Consider the following 24,622-nt stretch of genomic DNA (forward strand, 5'->3'; position numbering starts at 1 on the left):
GACCTTACTTTTGTTTCAGAAGAATGACGTAATAAGCCACGCCTCTAACCTAAACAAACAGTAGAATATACAGAAAATGCTGTGACTGAAGAACATATGAAGAATTAATATTAAAAAATCAGAATCAGAATCAGAAAGGTCTTTATTGCCAAGTATGTTTTCACATACAAAGAATTTGTTCTAGTACAGAAACTCCACAGTGTAAACAGAATGGCACTGATAAGACATGAACACATATATAATAAAGACAGTTGTATGTACAGTGGAAAAATAAATATGTATAAAGTATGTGTAAATAATGTAAGAATAGAGTTTGTTCTGTGTATGTTAAGTGTTCATCAGATGGATTGCCTGAGGGAAGAAACTGTTCCTATGTCTGGTCGTTCTGGTGCTCAGGGCTCTGTAGCGTCGACCAGATGGCAACAGTTTGAAGAGTGTGTGCTGGATATGAGGGGTGCTGAGTGATTTTCTTTGCCCTTTTGCTCTCTCTGGAGCCCTACATACATTTTCACTGTTTAATTTAGGCCTTAATGTAATGAAGTCTGCCAAAAACCTGCCAAAGTGGTCAAGTATTTACACAGGCAGGAGGAAGTGAAGGAAAAATACAACTTAGTAGATGAAAGTGAGTGAGAATGATTTGTTAAAAAAACACTGAGAAGCAATTCTCAAACAATTACTGAACTCCCAGTGTTCCGAGATCCCAGTGTGACAGCTACTTCTTTCAGGTCATACCTGATCCATCCTGACACCCTACCCCTGGTTGGAGTTTCATCACTTGGTGTTGCACTCTGCTGGGGATAGAACAGAATCAGAATCAGAATCAGGTTAATTGGCTAAGTGTGTTGACACACACAAGGAATTTGGTCCCAGCTGTTTGTGAGCCTCAAATATACAGACATAAATATCACCATATTATACAAACTATACAAGACAATGCGGACGATGAGATACAATATAGACAGAATGAGTATTAAATATGAGTATAGAATGACTGATCAGTCAGTATCAGTCAGGTATGTACATAAAGTGTCATATCATCAGTATCATTTTTTCAGTTATGTACATAATGTGTGGGTAGTGTAAATAACAGTATTGTGCAATAGTATGTAATAGTATGCAGTACTTATAGACATGAAGGAAGGAATATAATTATATTAAGTTGTTAATCAGGGTGATTGCTGGTGATCCACTGACAGATGGCATGGGGTATAGTGAGCTTTAGAAGTTTGGAGTGGAGGATTTTCGGAATTATTGTATTAGAAGCCGAAGTGAAGTTGACAAACAGCATCCGAACGAATGTCTCTGGGGAGTCCAGGTGTTGCAGAATGTAATGCAGCCCACTGTTGACCGCACTACACAGACTGTTAATAAACAGTCTTTAGGTGGACCACTACCAGCTGTTTAAAGGTCTCCATGATGACAGATGTCGGAGTGACAGGGCCTTTATCATTCATTCCATTGATTGTGGAGACACCTTGCCTTTTGTCTCTGAAAGAGACAATTCATATCCTCTTCACAAAATGTGAGGGCAACTTGAGTGCTGGGAGTTGTTAAAGGGGTTCCCAGAGGTGTGATGGGGCAGTCAGTGGTCTGGGTTGGATGAGAGGTGTGAAGATATTGTTCTCTTATTATAAAAAGAAAGTAATTACCTTCTCAAATTTTTATTATCAGAACTAATGTACCCACCTTACACACCATACAACAGTTTAGTAATACAAGAAGACAGTAATAAACTGTTTGTTATGCAGTAAACATCACAGCAACACAAACAGCTTAAAAAAGAAATAACTTTACAAATAAACACATATTTTAACTTCTGGTACATCCATACAAAACATTATTAGTATTATAAGATTACCATGAAAAAAATTACACACTGTGGGAAGTAAATAGTTTACAGGAAGTGAAATGAAGACTTGGAAGACTCTGTCCTCTAGTGGTCAGTTGTGATAATGCAGAGAGGGCTTACCCAACTAGACACTTATTTACAAATCCTATGCATATAAATATTTAGTACAAAATGTATCATCATAACACATATCTAATAATCTAATTTACATGAAACACACACTCAGTTATACAGGTGAAAAAGTAATAAGCCAAGAAAAATAAATAATTTAGTAGGCAATAAAATTTTCTAGGATCTGGGGTAAACATTAATTCCAGTGAAGATGAGCTGGAGATGCAACTCAAGTGTCTGCAGAATTATTATATTAATAAAAAATAATATTAACTAAACATTATAAGACATACAGTATGTTTATCATGTTATTTATTTATTATATAAATTCATGTTGTGGGTGAGGATGAAGTGTCTAAATGCACAGGCATATATATTATATATATAACATTTTATATATTATATATACAACATTTAAAACATTGAACATTACAGAAAGTAAAGTGATACAAGTCCCCAGTTAAATGTCCACTGTTCAGTCAGTGAGGATATTATTTTGTGATCAAACGTTTAAAAATTAACCTCAAATTTACCTAATGATTGCAAATCTAAAAAAAATAGATTCTGACTCATAGTAAAGATTAAAAACAAATTCTGGTGAATATGGTTTGCAGATCAGTTATAGGGCTGGGGATTATATCACGTTAACAAGAAAAACCACCATAAAGAGACAAACATCAGAACAGATTTATTAATCTTTTTTTTTTTACAATTCTTATTAAAAGCATTTAAAAGAAGAAATCAAAATAATACTAACATTGCTCTATTTTTTATTAAGAAATAAAAAGATTTTACAAATGTATATTAGATTTTTTAACAGGACAGATGATCAGTGGTGCTGAATTTTCACCTCCGTCGTTGAGACAAGGGCTGAAACATGGATAAAGTTTCTCAGTGAAAGTCTGACCAGTGAAAGAGTAGATATGAGATTTTGCATCAACATCATAAAAGGAGATCATTCCCTCCTCATAATCCACAAACACCCCCACCTTCTGAGGAGCCTTTTTCAAGGAGAGGGAGACAGGAGGAGTGTCCTGAGCCAAATATTCAGTATTATTCCTCAGAGACACACACCAATATCCATTCTCAGGGATGTATGTAATCTCCCCTTTCCTGTTAATAGACTCTCTGACCACTCCTAAATCCCACTCAGTCCCTCTGACCTGCACCTCATAGTAAAATCTCCCTGAGGTGAATCCCTCATTTCCCAACACACAGACACAATGATCAAACCTCTCTGGATTATCAGGGACTTTCTGTCTCTTGTCTCCACAAGTAACTTGTTTCCCATCATCAGACAGGATGAGTTCAGGATGAGCTGTATCAGGATCCAGAGTCACATCCACTGAGAGACAGAAACACAGCATACATCAGTTTTATCACTGCACAGTGTGGAACAGTGAAGAAATCTAAATACATTTAGTCATGTGATCAATAAGAGCTCGCAAACCTGCATATTGTTGAATTCTCTTCAGTTCTGTTTGGAGAATTATATTGAAAATAATTAATTGTTAACATTTTATTTTGCTTCATTGATGGGTAGATTAATAATAATAATAATAATAATAATAATAATAATAATAATAATAATAATAATAATAATGCATTTTATTTCATGGCGCCGAGCCGGGGGAACGAACGAGGTCCACAGCCGAGCAGGGGGAACGAGCGACGTCCAGAACGAGCCAGTCTCACCTCTCAAGAACGGAGAGGGAGGGCGGGGAAGAAAAAATAGAGCCACAGAACAGAAAATCCATAAGGGCCAGAAAATACGGGCCTGCAACACCCCCCACGGACAGGAAGTGGGGCGACGTCCTCCACGGAAACAAAATGTGAAGCGACGCCCCCCACCGGACAAATGCGGGGCGATGTCACAGGACACCGAAAAAACAAAACAAAACCTGGGCTGGCGACATGGCCCGCAACCCGGAAGTGAGGCGGCACCCCCCGCGGAGAACATGGACTAGAGACAGGACAAAGACAACAATAGATTCCGTGCTGCCATCGGCAACGCGGGACACTTAAATACAAAGGACAATGATGACACAATGAGGAGCAGGTGTGGTGACAGGGAGGAGCAGACGACGGCGGAGCAGATACGTGACGAGAAACGTCAACAAAACAACTGCACGTGGCCAAAGTGCAGGCTGAGTCATAACAGCGTGAATGAGAACTGTAGTATTATTATTTGAAAGAAAGTGACGGAGACGATTAATGTTGCACAAATGGAAGTATGAAATCTGTGTTATATTATTAATTTGAGCTTTAAAAGATAGTGTGCTATGCATGATGACACCCAAACTTTTAACCTGAGAGGAAGGACAGATTGCAGTATTGTCGATATGATTGCAGATAATCACAGACTTTTTTTTAATTACAAAAAGAAACCCAAAGTATTAATTATGAAATAATAGTAATTTTGAAAAATTAATCTATTTCACAAAAACATTTTCTTTCAAATCATTAAACACTTACTGATCTTGTGAAGCTTATCCATTTCCTCTCTGAGAGTTTCCTGAAGCTGAGACAGAGCTCTCATCAGAGTCTCCACATTCAGATGAGTGGTAATTGTGAGATCAGTCCAGTCCTGGGTGTGTGGAGGGCTGCACAGTGACGGGTAAATCTACAGTACAGCAGGAGAGAGGAGAAATCCCTCAGCATGGGGACTGCTGTCCTGTCATGTGCTGCATTGATATTGAGAAACAGAGGGACTCTGACCTGTAGGAGGTGGAGGTGATCCTCAGTGTGTGAGAGCTGCTCCAGCTCAGTGTTTCTCCTCTTTAGCTCAGTGATTTCCTGCTCCAGCTCTTTAATAAACTCTGCAGCCTGCCTCTCTGCTGCTTTCTGCTTCTCCTCCATCACCTTAAACAGCTCAGTCTGGCTTCTCTCAATGCAGCTCATCAGATTACTGAAGATCTCCACAAAGTCTGTTCTCCCCTTCTCTGTGGTTTTCTAACAGGATTCAATTTGAACAAAATCATTCTGTTCCACATGATTATATAATGACTCCAGTAAAGTTATATTTATTAATTTATTACTGTATATATAAAGGAGCTATGGTGTAGGTTAGTTAAGAGACTTACTTCATTGAGTTTTACAGAGTGTTTGATTTCCTCAATCTTCTTCAGTCGCTCCAGGATCATCTGCTGAACTTCTGCTTGTGTTTCTCCCAACTGGATCTAAGACATATATTTATCATTATTTAAACTTCCCTTTTCTTTTTTCATTATAATCTATTTGCAAACATTTTTTTTAATTATCCATTATTATTTCCTGTCACTCACCTTCTTCTCTCTGCTCTCCTCCTCTAGAGGAACAGTGTTGTGAGTTTTGTGCTCTCCTTCAGTACAGAACTGACACACACACATCTGGTCGTCTCTACAGAACAGCTCCAGGGGTCTCTCATGTTTCTGACAGATGTAGTCCTCCAGGTTCTCCACAGGGTCGATCAGTTTGTGTTTCTTTAATAAAGAAACTCTTTCATGAGGTTCCAGGTGAGTCTTGCAGTAAGAGGCCATACAGATCAGGCAGGACTTCACAGCTGCACATTTCTTTTCAAAGCAAACCTCACAGAACACCTGAGATTGGGTGTTATTCCCCATTGGAACTTCAGAAGACTTATTAAAAGGAGCAGAAAATGCAGAAATGAACTTATTCACACATAACTCAGGTCTGTTTGGAAAACTGGTTTTACACACTGGACACTGGCAGTGTGAACTGCTGTCCCAGAGCTCTTTGAGACAGATCATACAGTAGTTGTGTCCACATGGAGTAGAGACTGGATCAGTGAACACTTCCAGACAGATGGGACACTGTAGCTGATCTTCACACAGGACACTGCTGGAGGAAGCCATGACTGAAAGCGGAGACACAGAGATTCCATCATGTTTAATAAATTGTGTCACTTCATTTCATTTTCAGGTCAGCATCATTTATATTTACAGCATTTGGCAGAAACTCTTATCCAGAGCAACATACAAAAGCATCATTTAGCATGGAGAAGTGCTTGTTCAGTAGTTAATGAACTGTGAGTGCTGCCAGTGGAGGAGCAGCAGCAGTTCACAGCTGGAGACCATGTGGAACAACACTACACATGGCCGAGCTTTGGCTGAATATGTAACGGAGGCCGGTCTCACGGTACGATTCTAACACCTGTGTATTATTACCTCTGTGACAGTGGAGCACACATATTAGCCCAGAAGCAGCCTAAAAACACTCCTAGAACACTCCTACTGCCTGGGTGCAAAGAAGTACAGTGATGCTTCATCACCCCTGTTGTGGCACAGACCCCTCCCCCTCAGTGAGAAGCAAAGGGAGTATCATGAGGTACAGCACATACAGGGAGATAAAGGGTTGTTGTCAGCATTAAAGTGCCATATGAAATTTTTCCAGAACCTACTGACAAAAGTAAGGACAACACTCCCAAAACTTGCTGAATCCTACAAGATCTCTTGCTTCAAGTCAAGTCAAGTCAGGAAGATTTTATTGACATTTCAACCATATATAGTTATTGCACTACACAGTGAAATGAGACGTTTCTCCAGGACCATGGTGCTACATAAAACAGACAGAGTTAAGGACTTAGTAAGTAGTCCTAGACACAAAGTGAATTTGTGCAACCTGGAGCAACGAGCAAGACAAAAGACAAAACGACAGTGAATAAATACAAGACAGTACACAAAAGACAATAAACAAATACAGTGTAAATACTCTATGTTCAATCTATATTACGTCTGTGAAAATACTGGAGTGAACACATTAGTATTATAGCAGCAGTCACATGTCGTATTGTAAAGTATGTCTTCTGGACATACCTCTCTGGTCACTCCCAAATACAAATATCAGAAGTTTGGAGGCCGGTTATTTGCCATCAAGGGACCAAGGCTGTGAAACGCACTTCCAGCACACTTATGATCCATCACTGTGCTGAGTGTTTTTAAATTGCAGTTGAAAACTCATTTATTCATACAAGCTTTTAACACATAGACACTGTTTCAACTGCTATTATATGTTCATTGTGTTCTTATTGATTTTATTTTTTATTGTTGTTTTACTGGAAAGCACCTTGTGCTCCTTTTGGCTGTTGTAAGGTGCTCTATAAATAAAATTTGATTGAATTGAAACAGTGTGTAAAACAGCATGTAAACAGTTTGATATGGATGTAAATTGGAAGAGTGTGTACGTGGTGTGGGTCATTGCAGTGTGTGTGTGTGTGTGTGTGTGTGTGTGTGTGTGTGTATCGTGTGTGTATAATGCTAGGTACAGTTCAGTTCAGTTATTGAGGAGTCTTATGGCTAGTGGAAAGAAACTGTTACACAGTCTAGTCGTGAAGGCCCAAATGCTTCGGTACCTTTTTCCAGATGGCAGTTTCGTGAAGAGTGTGTTGGCCTTGTGGATGCAGCATGCTGTGTAGATGGGAAGAGAGGGAAGAGAGACTGCAATGATCTTCTTAGCTGTCTGTGACATATCGATTTGAAGAATACACGAGAAGCAGTCTATTTGTTCCCTCCTCCTGTGGTGTTACGAAGATAAACCGCCTCTTTTTCAGAAAAAGACCTCTCCACTGCCCGTTGGTCATGATAGAATTTTTGTAGATACTGCTTCCTACGAACAGTGACAATGACATCTGCATGAACAAAATCCAGACGAGTGCGCACATGCACAGTTTTGGGTTGTGCGACACTGCATCAGGAAAAGCGAGATCTTATCTTCCAAGGCCATTGTCAAATGTGAAAGCTTCTTCATTTCGTTTTTAAACGTCTGCACATACCTTTCTGCCAACCCGTTGGTAGCAGGGTGACAGGGAGCACTTGTTGAATGGAGAATACCATTTTCCTGCATGGAGTTTTTGAACTCCACAGACGTAAATTGTGTTCCATTGTCTGTAACAATGTGCTCCGGCAGTCTGTATGCTGCAAACAACCTCCTTAATATTGTGAAGGTCCCTTGTGAGGTTAAGCTAGGCATTTTAAACACCTCCAACCACTTTGAATATGCATCCACAAGTATCATGAACGTGTGTCCCTGGAAACCACCAGCAAAGTCTACAGTATATGTAGTCTTTTCCAGCTTTGACCCGGAAATTCCCATGGGTGTAATGGAACTTGACGTGGTGTTTTGTGTTCCATCTGGCACGACTCACATGCTCTTCTGACTTGCTCCAGATCTGCATCTTAGGCCACCATACATATTTGCAAGTGAGTGCTTTCATCCTTACTATCCCTGGATGACCCACGTGTACTTCTTTCAGCACAATCTTCCTCCGTTTATCTGGAATTATCACTCTGGTGCCCCAGAGCACACATCCTCTCTCTGCAGACAATCCATTCCCGCATGAGTGATAAGCTTTCAAACTCTCATCCACATTCATTGGCCAAAAATCCATTACATACTTCAGGATTTTGGATAACACCTTGTCTCTGCATGTTACGCATGCCACCTGATGGGCATTCAATGGAGCTTGTTCAAAATGGATGGACTTTCACGGGTTCCCTTGCCTACATCCGTCATGTCAGGTAAGGGAACCCATGAAAGTCCATCCACATTACTGTGTTTCTCAGAAGGACAGTATTCAATATGATAATCATACGCTAAAGTTAGTGTTATAAATATTACAAATTAATTAAGCTACACACTCTCTCTCTCTCTCTCTCTCTCTCTCTCTCTCTCTCTCTCTCTCTCTCTCTCTCTCTCTCTCTCTCTCTCTTCCTCTCTCTGCCAGTCATCTAAGTTTTTTCTTTTTAACCATCAGCTGGCTCTAACCATTTTTTACTTTACACACTGAGTGTCTGAAACTTTTTGCTGTATTTCATAAAATATAAAGGTAGTAGTGGTATAAATAATATTACAAATTAAGCTATACACACACACACAAACAAACACTCTCTCTCTCCCTCTTATGATCAGTGATACAGAATAATGAGTGATACAGAGAAAACTTCAGCTGACACTGAACCACCCGTCAGAGTTTGCTTAACCTTGCAGGACAGTGAGGGTCAAATCAGTGACAACGAAAACAATGGCAGTAGCACCACATTTCCCCCACTGAGACCAATATTGCATCTGGTGATGGAGGTCTTCCTCCACCAAAGACCAAGAGTACTTCTGCAGTATGGGACTCTTTCACTGTTTCTGAAAATGATCCCTCCAAAGCCATTTGCAAGCTTTGCAAGTTCAAGCTAAGCAGAGGCAGAGATGCAAAACATTACAACACAACATCTCTACATAACCATCTGCTATATGTCCATCACACGAGAAAGCCCACTGTATCAGCCACCTCCTCTCCTCTTCATTCTCGGGTCACTGGTGTTCAGCTGGGTGCTGCTAAGGGCTCACATTCATCTTCCTCTTCACCAATACTCACTGCATTTGCAGCAATACTCACAGCATTTGCCATTCTCAGCAAACCATCCCCGGTCAAAACAAATTACAGAGATGATTGGTAAAATGATCTGCACTGATCTTGAACCTTTCTCTGTAGTGGAGAGGAGAGGCTTCAAGCAACTTGTTGGCTTTTTAGAGCCCAAGTATAAGATCCCATCGAGGCACTATTTCAGTGGAACTGTAGTGCCTGAGCTGTATGAGGCAATGAGAGGGGAGTTGGTCCATTCACTTAAGGCAGCTGAAGGAGGTGTCATCAACCTCACTACAGATCTCTGGACCAGCAATCACGATGCACATGCATATCTCTGTCTTACTTGGCACTGGTGTGAATGTGTAGAGGAAGCTTCAGTACAGAGGAAAGCAGGGCTGCTAAATGTTGGTGTGCTGGACATTGAGCACACATCAAACAACATTCTGTGCTGCCCTAAGGAAAAGATGAGAGAGTGGGAAGAGTCTGTTGGTCAGTCTGTCACAATACGGATTGTTGTTTCAGATAATGCAGCCACCATGGTGAAAGCTTTGACTGAATATGGGCACATTCGTTGCGTGTCCCAAACGCTTCACTTGGTGGTGATCAAGCAATGGAGAAGAACCGGGTTGTGACATCCCTTCTCTCCAAAGCCAGGAGCATATCTTGCCTTTTTCATTGCTCAAGCAACGCCAGCAACAGACTACATGAGCTGCAAACACAATTGAACCTCCCCCAGCACACGCTCATAACAGATATAAAAACAAGGTGGAACTATACGTTCTACATGCTCCAGCGGCTGGTGGAGCAGCACAGGGCTGTGCAGATTATGACACAGGAATTTAACATGGGTAGAGCTCCAACAATCATCAACATCAAACTCCACATTTCTGCTTGCCACTCTCCTTGAACACAGATTTAAGGTCAGCTATTTTCTAAACAATGTTGATGTGGAGGCACTGAAGAGGACATTACTCCTAAGGATGGAGCTCTGTGACCCTGTGGCTACACCTGCAAGAAACACAGAAGAGACACCAGCAGCACTTCAGTCTTGTCTTTCCTGCAGAAAAAGAAATCGGTTATGCCAATGAGGACACATTTACCATCAGGTGATATGGAGGCGTACCTGACAGATGGTGACATCAGCCTTACCGATGACCGAGTGAAATACTGGTCAGGCAAGCTTCAGTGCTGGCCCAATCTTGCACGCTTTGCATTGCAGCATCTCAGTTGTCCACCTACAAGTGTCCAGTCTGAGCGTGTTTTTAGCACAGCTGGAAATGTGGTCAGTCCACAGCGTGCAAACTTAGACCCTAGCCATGTGGAACAACTGGTCTTCATTAAAGTCAATGCAGATCTGAAAAACTGCGTCGGACTATTTGATCCGTAGAATACAGTCCCCCCGCTCTCTCTCTCTATCTCTCTCACTCTCCCTCTTACTCACTCTCTCTCTCTCTCTCTCTCTCTCTCTCTCTCACACACACACACACACACACACACACACACACACACACACACACTCACAAAAAAATAAATAAAAAAGAACCAAAAAATAAATAAAATAAAAAAAATCACACTGATCATAAAAAAAATAAAAGTTAAAAAAGAAAGTTATGTTGTTCATTACATTTTACTTCATAATTGTACTGCATTGTTTTGTTTTCATTGTTGCAAAACTTGTTCTGTAATATAATTCGTTTGCTATCATGATCAAAACCATTGATCTGAAGCTCAATCCTGATGCTGTCCTGTAAATATTTTTATAATCAGCAATAAATATAACAATTTCTGATCGACTCATATCAATTGCATGCTTAAAATTACATACTGGTTAAAGCCCCGCCCATTTCAAGACAACTCCGCCTACTTTCTGGTCAGGCCCCACCCACTCCGAGTACCGATACAGATAATTCATATGGTTAACATATACAGATACAGATAATGCTGTATTTGCTCATCCCTAATTTCTTATATCAATCGACATTTATTGGAAGAAAGAAAGGCTAAAATTCCAACTGTATAATTTTAAAAAACATGTCAATTTAATATTACATCTCTTTTAAATGCTCTCTTAAGTACTCTTAAGTAAGTCATCATTAAGAGCCCTGACTGAATTATGTCCTTATCCTGCATTTTCTTTGTATTTGTGTAACATCTCCTCCACCCATATGAACATAATTCTGAATCTCTACAGTGAATGAAAGACTTTGAAATCAATCAGTGAATTACACAAAAAGCCCAGAACTGGGAAAGGAGAAATTTCCTCTGATACATTTTATCTGAAGAATTTTATTAACTTTAAAATAATTTTGTTAGAATTAAACTTTTCTTTCTCCCTGCTTTCTGGTTTACTTACAGAAAACTTGCTGTGACTTTAGTGTCTGGAAAAAAAAAACACACTGCAAAATCTTCAAACTAGAGATGAATCATGAAACCATACGATCAGCAGGTATTCTCACTGAGCGCAGCACTTACCAAATTGAAGTTCTCTTATTCTGCTTTTCTCCTCTTGTTTCTGTCAGTATTTACCTACTGTTTTAATTCCACAAAGAAAGCTTCAAACTCAAGATGTTTTCCTGTTTAAAACATGGGATTTGTTTAGGAAATGGAGTTTCATTTCACCTGAGTGACGTAAAGAGAGAGACACATGTTATTTGGTTATTCTAATCATATAATTGCAGTTTTTCACCAATAGATGGTGGAAATTCAAGCAGTGAACTACAGCATTTTAAACTTCAGTAAAATTATAAAGTTCTCTTTCGAGGGAACTCGACGCTGCGTCATTGCTGACGCTATAGGAACGCCTCTGTGAGGAAGTTGTGTCTGAAGCTCTGTGTGCACACACGCCATTGTAATGGCTCGGGAAGGACACATGACTGAGTGATTACGCCCATATAAGGACATCTACATCACACTACTCCAGCTTCATTGTCTTCAGGAAGCGCTCTGTGTATGTGTGTCAATTGTTTGTCCTGTCTGTCTAGTACAGGGAGAGAAAAATATATATTTTAGGGAAAGCTGGGTGAGGTAACAATAATGTGTTGCAAAATAAGCATATTAAGAGATGCGTGCATCCATGCCCCCGCTTTATCACAGGGGATGACACGCACTCTCTTTGCGTTGTTTGTTTGGGAGAGGTGCATGCCTGGTCGGCTCTCGAGGGAGCCGGCTGCGTGCAATGTGCATACTCTCCGATCCCACCTTGCTGTAATTCTCAGCTTCGACTGGGCCTTGTTGTATGGGTCCCGCATCCGCCGAGGCGGCCGGCAGCTTCGATCACGGGGTTCGCAGGTTGAGTTAGCGGATATGGAGCAAGAGACGGGCTTTTCCCTTTCTCTTTCCCTCTCCCCTAACTCCGCTCACTCGATTTCGGTTTTGGGAGCTCGCGCTGCGATTTCTCTCAACCCGAAAGTGAGCATGCGGCTTTCCGCGTCGGGCTCTGAGGAGCTCTATGTAGGCGGGGAAGGGCTTTCCCCCCTCTGAACAGCCAGCTGTGTGCATTGTGAGGGATTCCCTCTGCGCTCGCTTGGCTGTATTTTCGGTGGTTGAATTAGCAGATATGGAGCAAGAGACGGGTTTTTCCCATTCTCTTTCCCTCTCCCCTAACACCGTTCCTCGATTTCGGTTTTGGGTTGTGTTTTGGCTGCGATTTCTCTCAACCCGAAATGAGCATGCGGTTTTCCGCGTCGGGCTCTGAGGAGCTCGATGTGGGCAGGGAGGGGATTCCCCCTCTGAATAGCCGACACAATCAGCTACGTTCGAGGAGCTCCTCGAGGCGGTGGCTATGTCTAAGCTAAAATTAGATTGGCCTGAAGAGAAAGTAAGTGTCGTCCGTTATAAGCTAGACAACCGCTTTCTGACTTCAGGCCTGCGTGTGGGCGGCTGCCGTATTTCCCAGACCTCTATGCCGAGGTGTCGAGTTCTTGAATAATTCCATTTTCAGCGCGTTTTTTTTTTTTCTCCTGCCTTGTCGGCCTAATCAGCCATTATAGGGCTTGAAAGCCATGGTATGGGGCGATGCCTGGGATTGAGGAGATGCTTACAGGCTATCTCTCACCTACATTACCCGCACGGAGGAAACTTGCCTTCAGGTGGTATCTGAGCTCCACTGAGCCACAGACGGCCCGCTCCATAGGCCGTGCAATGGCTGCACTGGTTGCCACGGAGGGGCACCTGTGGCTCAATTTGACTAATATTAAAGATGAGGATATGTCCTCTCTCCTCAGGGCTTGTTCAGCAATGCAGCAAGTACTATCGTTGATTGGCACCAGGAGGTAAAATGCCAGTCGGCGACGTTCAGGCTCCCCTACTGCCTGCCCTGCCACCTCCGGCATTTCAGGGAGCAGTGGGGTCTGTGCCTGCTCCTCTTCCTTGCATGGATCTCCCTGGTTTGGCACCTGCCGGTTTCAGGGCACCCGGGAGGTCTGCGCAAGGTTGACACCTCTATCAGACAGCCAGGCAGCGTGGAAACTTCTGCCAAGGGTGTCTCAGTGGGTCCTGGATACCATAGAAAAAGGCAACAGGATCCAGTTCTCCTCCCATCCTCCACGCTTCCAGGATGTGCTGCCCACGATTGTTGGCAGACACCAGGGGGCATTCCTCCAAGAGGAAACCTCTCACTCCTGAGGAAAGGGGGAATAGAGCATGTTCCCCTCCCAGAGCAAGACTCCAGCTTTACAGCCGATATTTCATTGTTCCTAAGAGGGAAAGGGGAATTGTCCGATTTTGGACCTGTGGGCTCTGAACTGTACTCTGAAGACTTACAGGTTCAAGATGCTCACACTCAAGGTTATCGTGTCCCAGATCAGGTCCAAAGACTGATTTGTGACGATCGAGAGGGTGCCTGGCCTCGTGTCGGCAGCAGCCAACGTTATCCCTTTGGTTCTGCTCCACATGAGGCCATTCTAGCTCTGGCTCAGGGGTGCAGGCTTTCATCCTCAAAGACATCCCCTCAGGGTTATAAGGGTTATGCGTTGTGGGCTTCGTACCCTTCTTTTGTGGAAAAGACCCCGGTTTGCAGGCTCGTGGTGACGGCTAAAACATTATTTTCTTTTACGGTTGGCAGGCATTGTCATTGTTGTTTCTACGGTTAAATCTGGTGCTGGAGTCAATGTTTTACTGTAAAAGAAAAAGTTTTAACTTAAGGAAAAAACAATGTTTTTCCTTAAATTGAACAAGAAATCTACCTATAAAATTAAGTTTGTGCCACAAAAAACAACATCTATTCCCTGTAAAATTAATCAAAAATGACAAAATATAATATAAATATAATATAAAATTTATAAATGTAAGACAAATGTCCACCTTATATTTCAAATAAAGTATTTTATTCACCATCTATGAAGTTGTGAACATCAAATATTAAACATTTCACTCAAATCACCAAGGACTGTCTCAATGAGTTCTCTTCAAATTGTGCAAAACCAGTGTTATAAGTTGAGCATACATTATATTTTACATCAACTGTGGCAGACAATTTGCAAACACCTTTACCATAACGTTGAGGATTTTGTGTTATTGGTGCTGTTTGAACTACAAAAATGTTAAAACAAATTAAATGTTCCATATTTAAAAATATGCAAATGCAGTTATAGGAAAATAATATATATATATATCAATAAAATCTGAATTCAAGTAATAAATTACTTTGAGTTATTTTACAGAACTGTGCAGTAAAGCAGAAACTGTGCATCTTCAAACTGCATCATGTAATTGAAAAAAAGGAAACAAATAATTTGCACTTTTCTGAGAACTTTACAGAAGTTTTTGATTTACAAAATGCTATGATGTACATGCAGCCACCTTTTTACATCTTTAGAAGGCACAATTACTGTAGGAAAATTATAATCTAAGAAACTCTGACTAACAAGCAAAAAAGTTAACAAGTACTTTAACAAGTCTTGTTTAGTAAAACTCCAAATTGTTAAAAACTTTTCACTGACATTCAGAAGTGTAACAATTGTTTCAACAACAAAAACATCTGTAGAGTCTGTAACAGACCTTTATAACATTGTCCACAACAAGAGGGGTAGTACTAGATCCACTCATGGTCAGCAATGTCTGAGATGAGAGTGAGGACTCTGGGATTGACTGAGAACACTTTTTTCTTCTTGGATTCAACCTTGGTGCCTCTCTCAGGATTTAAGGAAAAGAAACACCTTTATGGGGGAAAAAGAGTGAGAGAAAGATTGAGAAAATTAACAACCGGAGATGGGATTTCAAAATGATATGTTTGATAAATCCAAAAAAAGGTGTCCATAAAAACAGAAATTTTACCGTTGGAGAAACTCCAGTGTTGATTGTAGTTCCACTGGGTAGTGTATGTTAAAGCAGTAATAACTGCCAAACATCAGGCAGATGGCGGAGGTGAAGGTTGTGATGTGGTCATTGACAATCTTCTTGTCGATGCTCAACATGAATGTCTCAGCAGCGAAGCAGGAGGAACCTGGGAATGATGATAAGAATAATAAAAAAAATTCAAACGTTTAATAACAGTTTTAAAATCAGTTTTTTTTATATATATATATATAAAAAATGCAGATACTTGAAACAAATTGGAGGATGGGCCCTGCTAATATTGGTAGTAAACAAATAAAAAAAATGGTAATTAAAGTGCCAAATAAAAATTTACATAAAAAGAAAATTAATTATTAAACAATAAGATTGGAAATAAAAAGGAAAATTAAATAATAGTGCTAATTTTAAATTAAAACTGAAAATGAAATATTGGTGTGTCAATGTATAATAAAATAAAGTTGGTATAGTTTATTTTTTGGATGCTATATTTGGCACAATAATTAATCAAGCCATGTATTTAGTTCTTTTTTTTTTTATTACCAATTAAGGCAGGATCCATCTTCAATAGTTACATACATCATAGGATGAATCATCTTACTGGCTGAGCCTCTGAGGTTGTGTTAGCCAGTGTTTCAGTACGTAAGCTAGCGAATGTGTGCGAGAATGAATAAATGACTGAATGTTTTGAAGTCCTCTGGACTACATAAAATGTTATACAAATTGTGGGAAATGATAAACTAAACAAGCCAAGAGAACAATAACATTGCGGTTTCATCAGAAAAAACAGTTGAATTTTTCTCTATTTCCTTACCACAAACAATAATGAAGGGTGTTGGTGGCACTTTCTCTATCTGAACATCCTCTGCAAGGCTTGTCGTCTCAACACAGTGGAACAGAAGCTCTTCCTTCTCATCAAAATGAGCAAGTAAAAGAAGCAGCATCTCAATGACTTCTTAGGAGCAACCACTGGACAGACTTCTTTCAGTCTGAAGCTTGAGAAGAGCGTTCTGGACTCGTTTGCTTTTTTGTGCATCAACATATCTCAGGAACTTTAACAGACATGCCCCTTTTTTGTCTACATTGGCAAGGAAGGTTTCCATTAGATTCACACCAGTCAGCTCTTGGAAATGTGCTGGCATACCAACTTCATTGAAGAGAAAGGGCCATTCCTGGCATAGTTTCTGGATGCTTGCCCCTTTGTTGATGTCTTTACGCTGGGTGTAATAGGTGCATTTGACTAGTTCTTTCACAACATCTGTACTGTATTTCTTCTTAAACATCAACTTCATTTCTTCTTTTTTTTCAAGCTGACTCTCCACAGTCTCTGAGAGTGGCAAATGCTTTGGCTCCCAGCTAATACATCCATAGGTGTCTTGAACACTTGCTTTTTGTTCGGTAGGTTTTTCGTCTGTGTCATCATCATTTGATGCTGCTTTGCACTTTATAACCTTTGGTGTGTCAGGTCGCTTGACATTTTCAACTCTTGCCTGAAGTTGCTTCACCAGAGAATGATATCCTGGTCCAATAACATCACCATCAATCACATCTTGCATAGACTTTGGATACCTGGCCACCATCCTTTTTGCTATCTCTGTTATGTTGTGTTTGGTTGGTTTCTTGCAAATCTTCATCATTTCAGAGACCACGATCCTTACCATTTCTCTTCATTGTCTTGCACTAGGTCTTTTCTGTCTTTCCAAGTTCTGTATTAACATGGTATTTCAAATCTCTCTAAGCAGTTTGGTATTAATGGTGTACAGATTCCTGAAGATGATGTAGAGGTGGATGACGCTGGTGAAGAAGAAATTGAGAGTGCAGAGGGAAAGACAACCACTGCAGATGAATGCACAGATTTTGGTGTTGAAGTCCCAGAGACTAAAAAGAAGATATGAAAGTATTAAACATTGAGTAATGCTTTTCCTGTTTTGCTAAATTACACACTGTCTAGATGCATTTGGAGACATTAAGGTTACACAAAATAGTAAAAACTAAATGCAATTTGTCTAAAAGATTGCATTTTAAAAATTAGAATTTTTGAAAACAGCCCCTATGCATAATAACAACATTTATTTATTCAGGAAATAATGATGATCACACCATGTTAACAAGTGTGCCATTGGGTGGTGTGGTGACATTGTTCTATACTCACTATTTTGGGTCTAGGCAGCAACCAATCTTCGGGCTTGTATGGGCTTTAACCCTGCCAGCAAATCGTTTTCTGTGATGTACTTTAAATCATCTGTGGTTGCCGCACCAAGTGTTTTCAAAGTATCTTCAACTGACTTAATAAGTTGATCAGGAAGGTCCGGAAGAACTCATGCTATCGCATCCCCTATGTTCTTTAGCAGTTGTGATTCAGCCATATCTGTTAAGACACACAAATAGTTTGGCCTCTGGTCCAATGAAATTAAAGCATTCAGTCTGACAATGAAATGAAAAACATAAGCTTTCACGGACTGAACCGATTGTCCACATATGCAGCAAGTACACATATTCCATAAAACACAGCTGTGAGGTTAAAAAAAAAAGCTGGAAAATCCTGGCTGCCTTTACCTAAAGCCTTAAAATGGAGTTACACTTATAAAATGGCCTACATTAATCCAGACGTCTCTGAAACATCCGCTACTGGCGTTAGAAGGCTGTTTTTGAGTCTGAGGTGGCTAACATTAGTGCTTGAGCTAAAGCTAACATAACTTTGCGCCTTCGCTGTCTGCAACACAACACTATTCATAAATACCAATTTAGATAATTTTCTTACCGAAGTAACTGAAGACGACCTATGGTTGAGGTTAAATCCAAGAAAACAGAAAAAACTTGGTGAAACCGATGATGCCGTAATCCAAAGTGAGCGGGGCTGCAAAGACGTTAATTGCCTGATGCAGTGCGCTGATTGGCCCATTTGAAATCAGGCACCTTGATGTAAAAGGCCGCTCGCCAGACTTCAGGAGGGAAACGATTTTGGATGAGATACTTTTACAATCATACAGTTCTATTTTCCCTAAAAGAATAGAGATATGGTATTATTCAAGTATAAATAAATAAATAAATAAATAAATAAATAAATAAATAAATAAATAAATAAATAAAAAGATAAACAGATAAACAGATAAATAAATAGAACAAGCAAGAGATTATTATTTTAATGTTTTTGGGATCATAAAAAAAGATTGTTTCAAGTAGAAAGAAGAAGAAGAATATGCTGTTTTAAAAAACACAAAACAAAAGGGAACTGATAAAGACATGTACTGATTTAATTTTAATATTTTAAATTAATTTTAATTAATATGACACTTGAGGAAAAAAATATTCTAATACATTGTACACTGCTTATTAGCATGACCAATGTGTGAAGGTGGAGTGAATCAAGAATGAATTCAGTATAAAGTGAATTTGCTTTCTTAATAGTGCTATTTAATTCATTATTATGTGAGAATATTACAAAAATCACAATGTCATATCATTCATTACCAACACAATCATACTTGCATTCAACAATTAAAACCTGTATTTTTTTTCAACAAATAAATGTAAAAATTATAGTGTTTGACCGTTATAAACTTCATGAAAAATTTCCATTTAAAAAAAAACATTGCAATAGTGCATTACGGTATTGTTAAGCATTTTTTTCTGAGAAACAATATACAAATTACTGGTTTTCACATATTAATTTATTTACGGGAAATTCACATTAAATCTACAGTTTTAATATGTTTTATAGTTTATGGATTTTTACTGTCACAATTTTACTGGTTATCACTGTTAAATATACGGATATTTTTTTACAATGTACGTAACCTGGTGTAGTTTTCATTTTATTCATTTCATTGTATTAGCAACTTTTCATTCTGTTTTCACACAATTTTTTTTTATAAATAAAACATACGATTTTGTATAGATACAACAGGCATTTCTGAGGGTTTCCATGTCACACACAGAGGTTTGGCCTGCCTTGGATCTGAGCTGCTCTGAGTGAACAAATGCAAATGTGCCAGGCCTCACAGGTGATGGGTGTGTTTGCACAAAAAAAGCAGGAGAACAATGGAGCTGTAGGGGTGCTAGTAGGTGTGAGGTCCAGTGAATTTATGCAAATTTCCGCAGGGTTAGTAAGTCTAGTGTTTAGCTCCTTGAAGGAAAACTGCAAACGCTTCAAACTGGAGATTGTGTCCCGTGTTGAATCCTGATCAGGAAACCTAGACCCTTTATGTTAGTTTCTGTAGAGTGACGTAATAAGCCACACCCCTAACGGAGGTTCACTTATTACAATTACACACTGTGGCCACTAGATGGCAGAAATATTCACCAAATAACCTGCACAGAACTATTGAACCTCTTTATTCTTATACTTCTAATTTATTGTTATTGTTCACTGCAATAAAATTCATTTTACAAATCGGGAAAGTATAAACTCGTCTATATAAATGTTCTTATATATTCTTAATGTATTAGAGACACGCTCAACAAAACAACTTATCAGGCTATTTGAACTCTCGGTCATTATTTCTTACCTAGGGCTTTCTCGAAGATAAGAGAAGTAGGGAAGAGGACTGAATATATAAAGAAAAAGTTTGAAAGTTGCAGAAAAAATGTGTTTTTTTATGTAATTATTTTTTGTTTTATTTAAACACCAAGAAAATAAAAGAAAACACCAAGAAAATAGTTTTTTTTTATCTGTTGCTGTACCAAAGAACAGAAGTAATTCAACAAATGTTTCTGAGAATGATTTAGAGATTTTTATGAAATCTGACTTTCTTACGATCCAGTAAAGGAGAAATACAGCAGTAAAGCATAGAAAGGGCCAAGAAACAGAATTATGTTTAATAAGGAAACAATATTTTTAAAAAATCTTCATTATTTAAACAACCAGTAGAATGTACAGAAAAATGCTGTGACTGAAGAAGAACATATGTGTAACAAATGAACATGTCATACATTAGAAAATATCTGAGATATAAAAGGCAAATAAAAGCTCATAAAATCAATTCTCTCTCTCTCTCTGTATATATATATATATATATATATATATATATATACAGAAAATGCTGTGACTGAAGAACATATGAGGAATTAATATTAAAAAAAGGATCATGTCATAAATTATAAAATATCTGAGATATAAAATATAAAAAATAAAAGCAATAAAAGCAATTCTCTCTCTCTCTCTCTCTCTCTATCTATCTATCTATCTATCTATCTATCTATCTATCTATCTATCTATCTATCTATCTCTCAATGATGTCATACACTCAGTATTGAGGGAACATGTGAAAAGCACATTGCCCTTTTACCTGTTCTTTTTCTTCCTTTATCTTTAGTTAAAAGAGTGATTATAAAGTTATAATTTATATAACTGATACCAGTTAAGCGTGATTGGGACACCATGGCCCCTGAGGTCGGTGGACAGACGCTGTCTCTCTGACATAGTATCAGGTTTGTTGTATCTGAGGGTGGAGCACAGGTGGAGGAGGTGCTGTTAGAGGTTTGAGATCAAGTCGCTGTGAGAACATTTACTCTGCCTCATGAATGAAGGGAGTGTTTGAGGTATTTCTGAAAATCAAGCTCTAGTCATCAAGCTGATTGAAAAATGGATTGTGGGGAAACAGAGTTTCCTCTTTATTGGCACCTGAGGCATGAGTCATAATCTCTAAACTGCCTCCATACATTTAACATGAAGTTATAATAAAAGCTCCATCAGAAGTAATTCACTCAGCTGTAAGAACTCAGAGGTTAAACATGTCTTTTCAGAAACAGGTTTAAAGTGAACTTTAAGTGCGAACATGGAGGCAGCAGTTACAGAGTATTCACCAGCACTAGCAGTGAGGTGTGGTAATAGTGGTACAAGTGGAATAAGTGTTTATTTTATTTGTGCAATATTTCAATGTCCAGTCATCAGTTATTCCTCACACAAAGTAAATCTGTCTATACACGAGATACCAGTTAAATAAATCCACTGGTCACTCAGTGAGGATGTTATTTTTGGCCCAAAAGCTTAGAAATTGAACTTCTACTTATTAATCTAATGATTAGAAAAAAAAACTGTTATTATTACATTTGACCCATAGTAAAGAGTGAAAATATATAGGGGTGATTATTTAAACTATTTAAATATACATAAACTTTTATAACCATATATTAGATTTGATTACATGGACAGATGACCAATGGTGCTGAATTTTTACCTCCATCGTTAAGACAGGGGCTGAAAAATGGATAAAGTTTCTCAGTGAAAGTCTGACAAGTGAAAGAATAGATGAGATTTTGCATTAACATCATAGAAGGAGATCAAACCCTCCTCATAATCCACAAACACCCCCACCTTCTGAGGAGCCTGTTTCAAGGAGAGGGAGACAGGAAGAGAGTCCAGAGCCTCATATTCAGTCTCATTCCTTAGCCACATACAACAATATCCATCCTCAGGACTGGCTGTAATCTTTCCTTTCCTGTAAGCAGACCCTATGACCACTCCTAAATTCTAATCAGTCTTCCCTCTGACCTGCACCTCATAGTAAAATCTCCCTGATGTGAATCCCTCATTTCCCAACACACAGACACAATGATCAAACCTCTCTGGATTATCAGGGACTTTCTGTCTCTTGTCTCCACATGTAACTTGTTTCCCATCATCAGACAGGATGAGATTAGGATGAGCTGTATCAGGATCCAGAGTCACATCCACTGAGAGACAGAAACACAGCGTACATCAGTTTTATCACTGCACAGTGTGGAACAGTGAAGAAATCTAAATACATTTAGTCATGTGATCAATAAGAGCTCACAAACCTGCATATTGTTGAATTCTCTTCAGTTCTGTTTGGGAAAATTATATTGAAAATAACTAATTGTTATCATTGTATTTTGCTTCATTGATGGTTAGATTGAAGATTTTTATAAATTACACACAATGATGAAGCATAAGTAATAAAACAAAAGTAATCTAAAGAATAAATCTCCTCAAACAAAACCTTCCCTTACAAATCAGTAAACACTTACTGATCATGTGAAGCTTCTCCATTTCCTCCCTTAGAGTTTCCTGAAGCTGAGACAGAGCTCTCATCAGAGTCTCCACATTCAGATGAGTGTTAATTGTGAGATCAGTCCAGTCCTGGGTGTGTGGAGGGCTGCACAGTGACGGGTAAATCTACAGTACAGCAGGAGAGAGGAGAAATCCCTCAGCATGGGGACTGCTGTCCTGTCATGTGCTGCATTGATATTGAGAAACAGAGGGACTCTGACCTGTAGGAGGTGGAGGTGATCCTCAGTGTGTGAGAACTGCTCCAGCTCAGTGTTTCTCCTCTTTAGCTCAGTGATTTCCTGCTCCAGCTCTTTAATGAACTCTTCAGCTTGCCTCTCTGCTGCTTTCTGCTTCTCCTCCATCACCTTAAACAGCTCAGCCTGGCTTCTCTCAATGCAGTTCATCAGATTACTGAAGATCTCCACAAAGTCTGTTTTCTCCTTCTTTGTGGTTTTCTAACAGGATTCAATTTGAACAAAATCATTCTGTTCCATATGATTATATCATGACTCTAATAAAGTGTTTTTTTAAAGGAACTATGTTGTATATTAGTTAAGAGACTCACTTCATTGAGTTTGACAGAGTGTTTGATTTCCTCAATCTTCTTCAGTCGCTCCTGGATCATCTGCTGAACTTCTACTTGTGTCTTTCCCAACTGGATCTAAGACAAATAATTATCATTGTTTAAACTTGATTTTCTTTTTTCATTATAATCTATTTGCAAACATTTTTAATGATCTATTATTGTTTTCATTCTCTCACCTTCATCTCTCTGCTCTCCTCCTCTAGAGGAACAGTGTTGTGAGTTTTGTGCTCTCCTTCAGTACAGAACTGACACACACACATCTGGTCGTCTCTACAGAACAGCTCCAGGGGTCTCTCATGTTTCTGACAGATGTAGTCCTCCAGGTTCTCCACAGGGTCGATCAGTTTGTGTTTCTTTAATGAAGAAACTCTTTCATGAGGTTCCAGGTGAGTCTTGCAGTAAGAGGCCATACAGATCAGGCAGGACTTCACAGCTGCACATTTCTTTTCACAGCAGATGACAAAGAACACCTGAGATTGGGAGGGTTTTTCTTTAGCAGTGCTGGATTTCACCTGAACTGTCCTCTTAAATGAAGCAGCAAGTCCAGAGATGAACGTATTGACACGTAGTTCAGGACGTTTAGGGAATTCCTCCTTACACGCTGGACACTGGTAGTGTGAACTGCTGTCCCAGAACTGTTTGAGACAGATCATACAGTAGTTGTGTCAACACACCAACTTTTCTATTGGCTGAGGGGATCAGGTGGTATAGCTGTGTGAAATAGCAAGACAATAAAAGGGCATCTACTTCACTAATCCAAAGATTCTGATTGTCTGAAGAAAGATATCAGGCATTATCAAAGTGTGGCAAGCTCCATGGCATCTAATTCCATTCTCATGTAACAAGGTATCCTGTGACATTGCCTTTTGAGGCAACTAAATTCTGCATCATGGCTTGACATTATGGAAACTTTATTACCAACTGTAGAAATTGCCATAGAGGTTTTACAGAAGAAAGCTGATGGGACAACCCCATTAGGAAATGACATCCTGGGGTCATGTTCACTTCCAGGTGAACGTGTGCAGGGTCCCCCAGAATGTGGCAGCACAAACATCCTGTAAGAGGATGCCCCTTATCAGGAGAGTGGAAGATGCTACACCCCTGGTAGAGGAAATCTTGATACCAAGAGGCAAGATCATCCTGCTGGACTCATAAGCACAGTTTAAATAGGAACTCTACAAGCAAATGGGACAGGGGATACCTGGTGACAGGCCCCTATGTGGCCACCTTGGCAGACGTCCATTGGTTTTACACCACCAGAAAGGGTGGTGAATGTATGGCCTCAGTACCCTATACTAGGCAAACAAATAATGCAGTCTTTCTTGTTCCAGAGACTCAGGAGATGAAAGAAAAAGCCCTGCAAAAGGACCACCCTGCCAGTAACAAATGGCACCATGGGGATATAACCTGGTCTACCTT

The 24,622-nt window shown here is 39.4% G+C and overlaps 2 protein-coding genes and 1 pseudogene across 2 annotated transcripts in view; all 3 read right to left on the reverse strand.

The window, feature by feature from the left end:
* Positions 1–24,622, reverse strand: part of sorcs2 (sortilin-related VPS10 domain containing receptor 2) — a 199,707-nt gene that overhangs the window by 91,998 nt on the left and 83,087 nt on the right. The gene's annotated exons all lie outside the window — the stretch shown is intronic.
* On the reverse strand, positions 2,630–5,835 carry LOC113642175 (E3 ubiquitin-protein ligase TRIM39-like). Its single transcript, XM_047812938.1, has 6 exons — positions 5,245–5,835; positions 5,044–5,139; positions 4,679–4,912; positions 4,436–4,583; positions 3,411–3,437; positions 2,630–3,305 (listed from the first exon to the last, which is right to left on the reverse strand). The coding sequence occupies exons 1-6, from the start codon at positions 5,812–5,814 to the stop codon at positions 2,752–2,754; spliced, it is 1,629 nt and encodes a 542-aa protein (XP_047668894.1). The 5' UTR covers positions 5,815–5,835; the 3' UTR covers positions 2,630–2,751.
* Positions 20,764–23,871, reverse strand: LOC113642180 (annotated as a pseudogene).

This window comes from Tachysurus fulvidraco, chromosome 1, assembly GCF_022655615.1.
Source record: "Tachysurus fulvidraco isolate hzauxx_2018 chromosome 1, HZAU_PFXX_2.0, whole genome shotgun sequence".
NCBI classification, from domain to species: Eukaryota; Metazoa; Chordata; class Actinopteri; order Siluriformes; family Bagridae; genus Tachysurus; species Tachysurus fulvidraco.

Bases quoted from the DNA above. Each gene is read 5' to 3' on its own strand.
- LOC113642175 (XM_047812938.1), bottom strand. From the start codon at position 5,814: ATGGCTTCCTCCAGCAGTGTCCTGTGTGAAGATCAGCTACAGTGTCCC. The intron at 4,913-5,043 runs GTAAGTCTCTTA...GAATCCTGTTAG, and splicing joins ACTCTGTAAAACTCAATGAA to AAAACCACAGAGAAGGGGAG. The intron at 3,438-4,435 runs GTAAGTGTTTAA...TTCTCCAAACAG, and splicing joins GGATAAGCTTCACAAGATCA to AACTGAAGAGAATTCAACAA.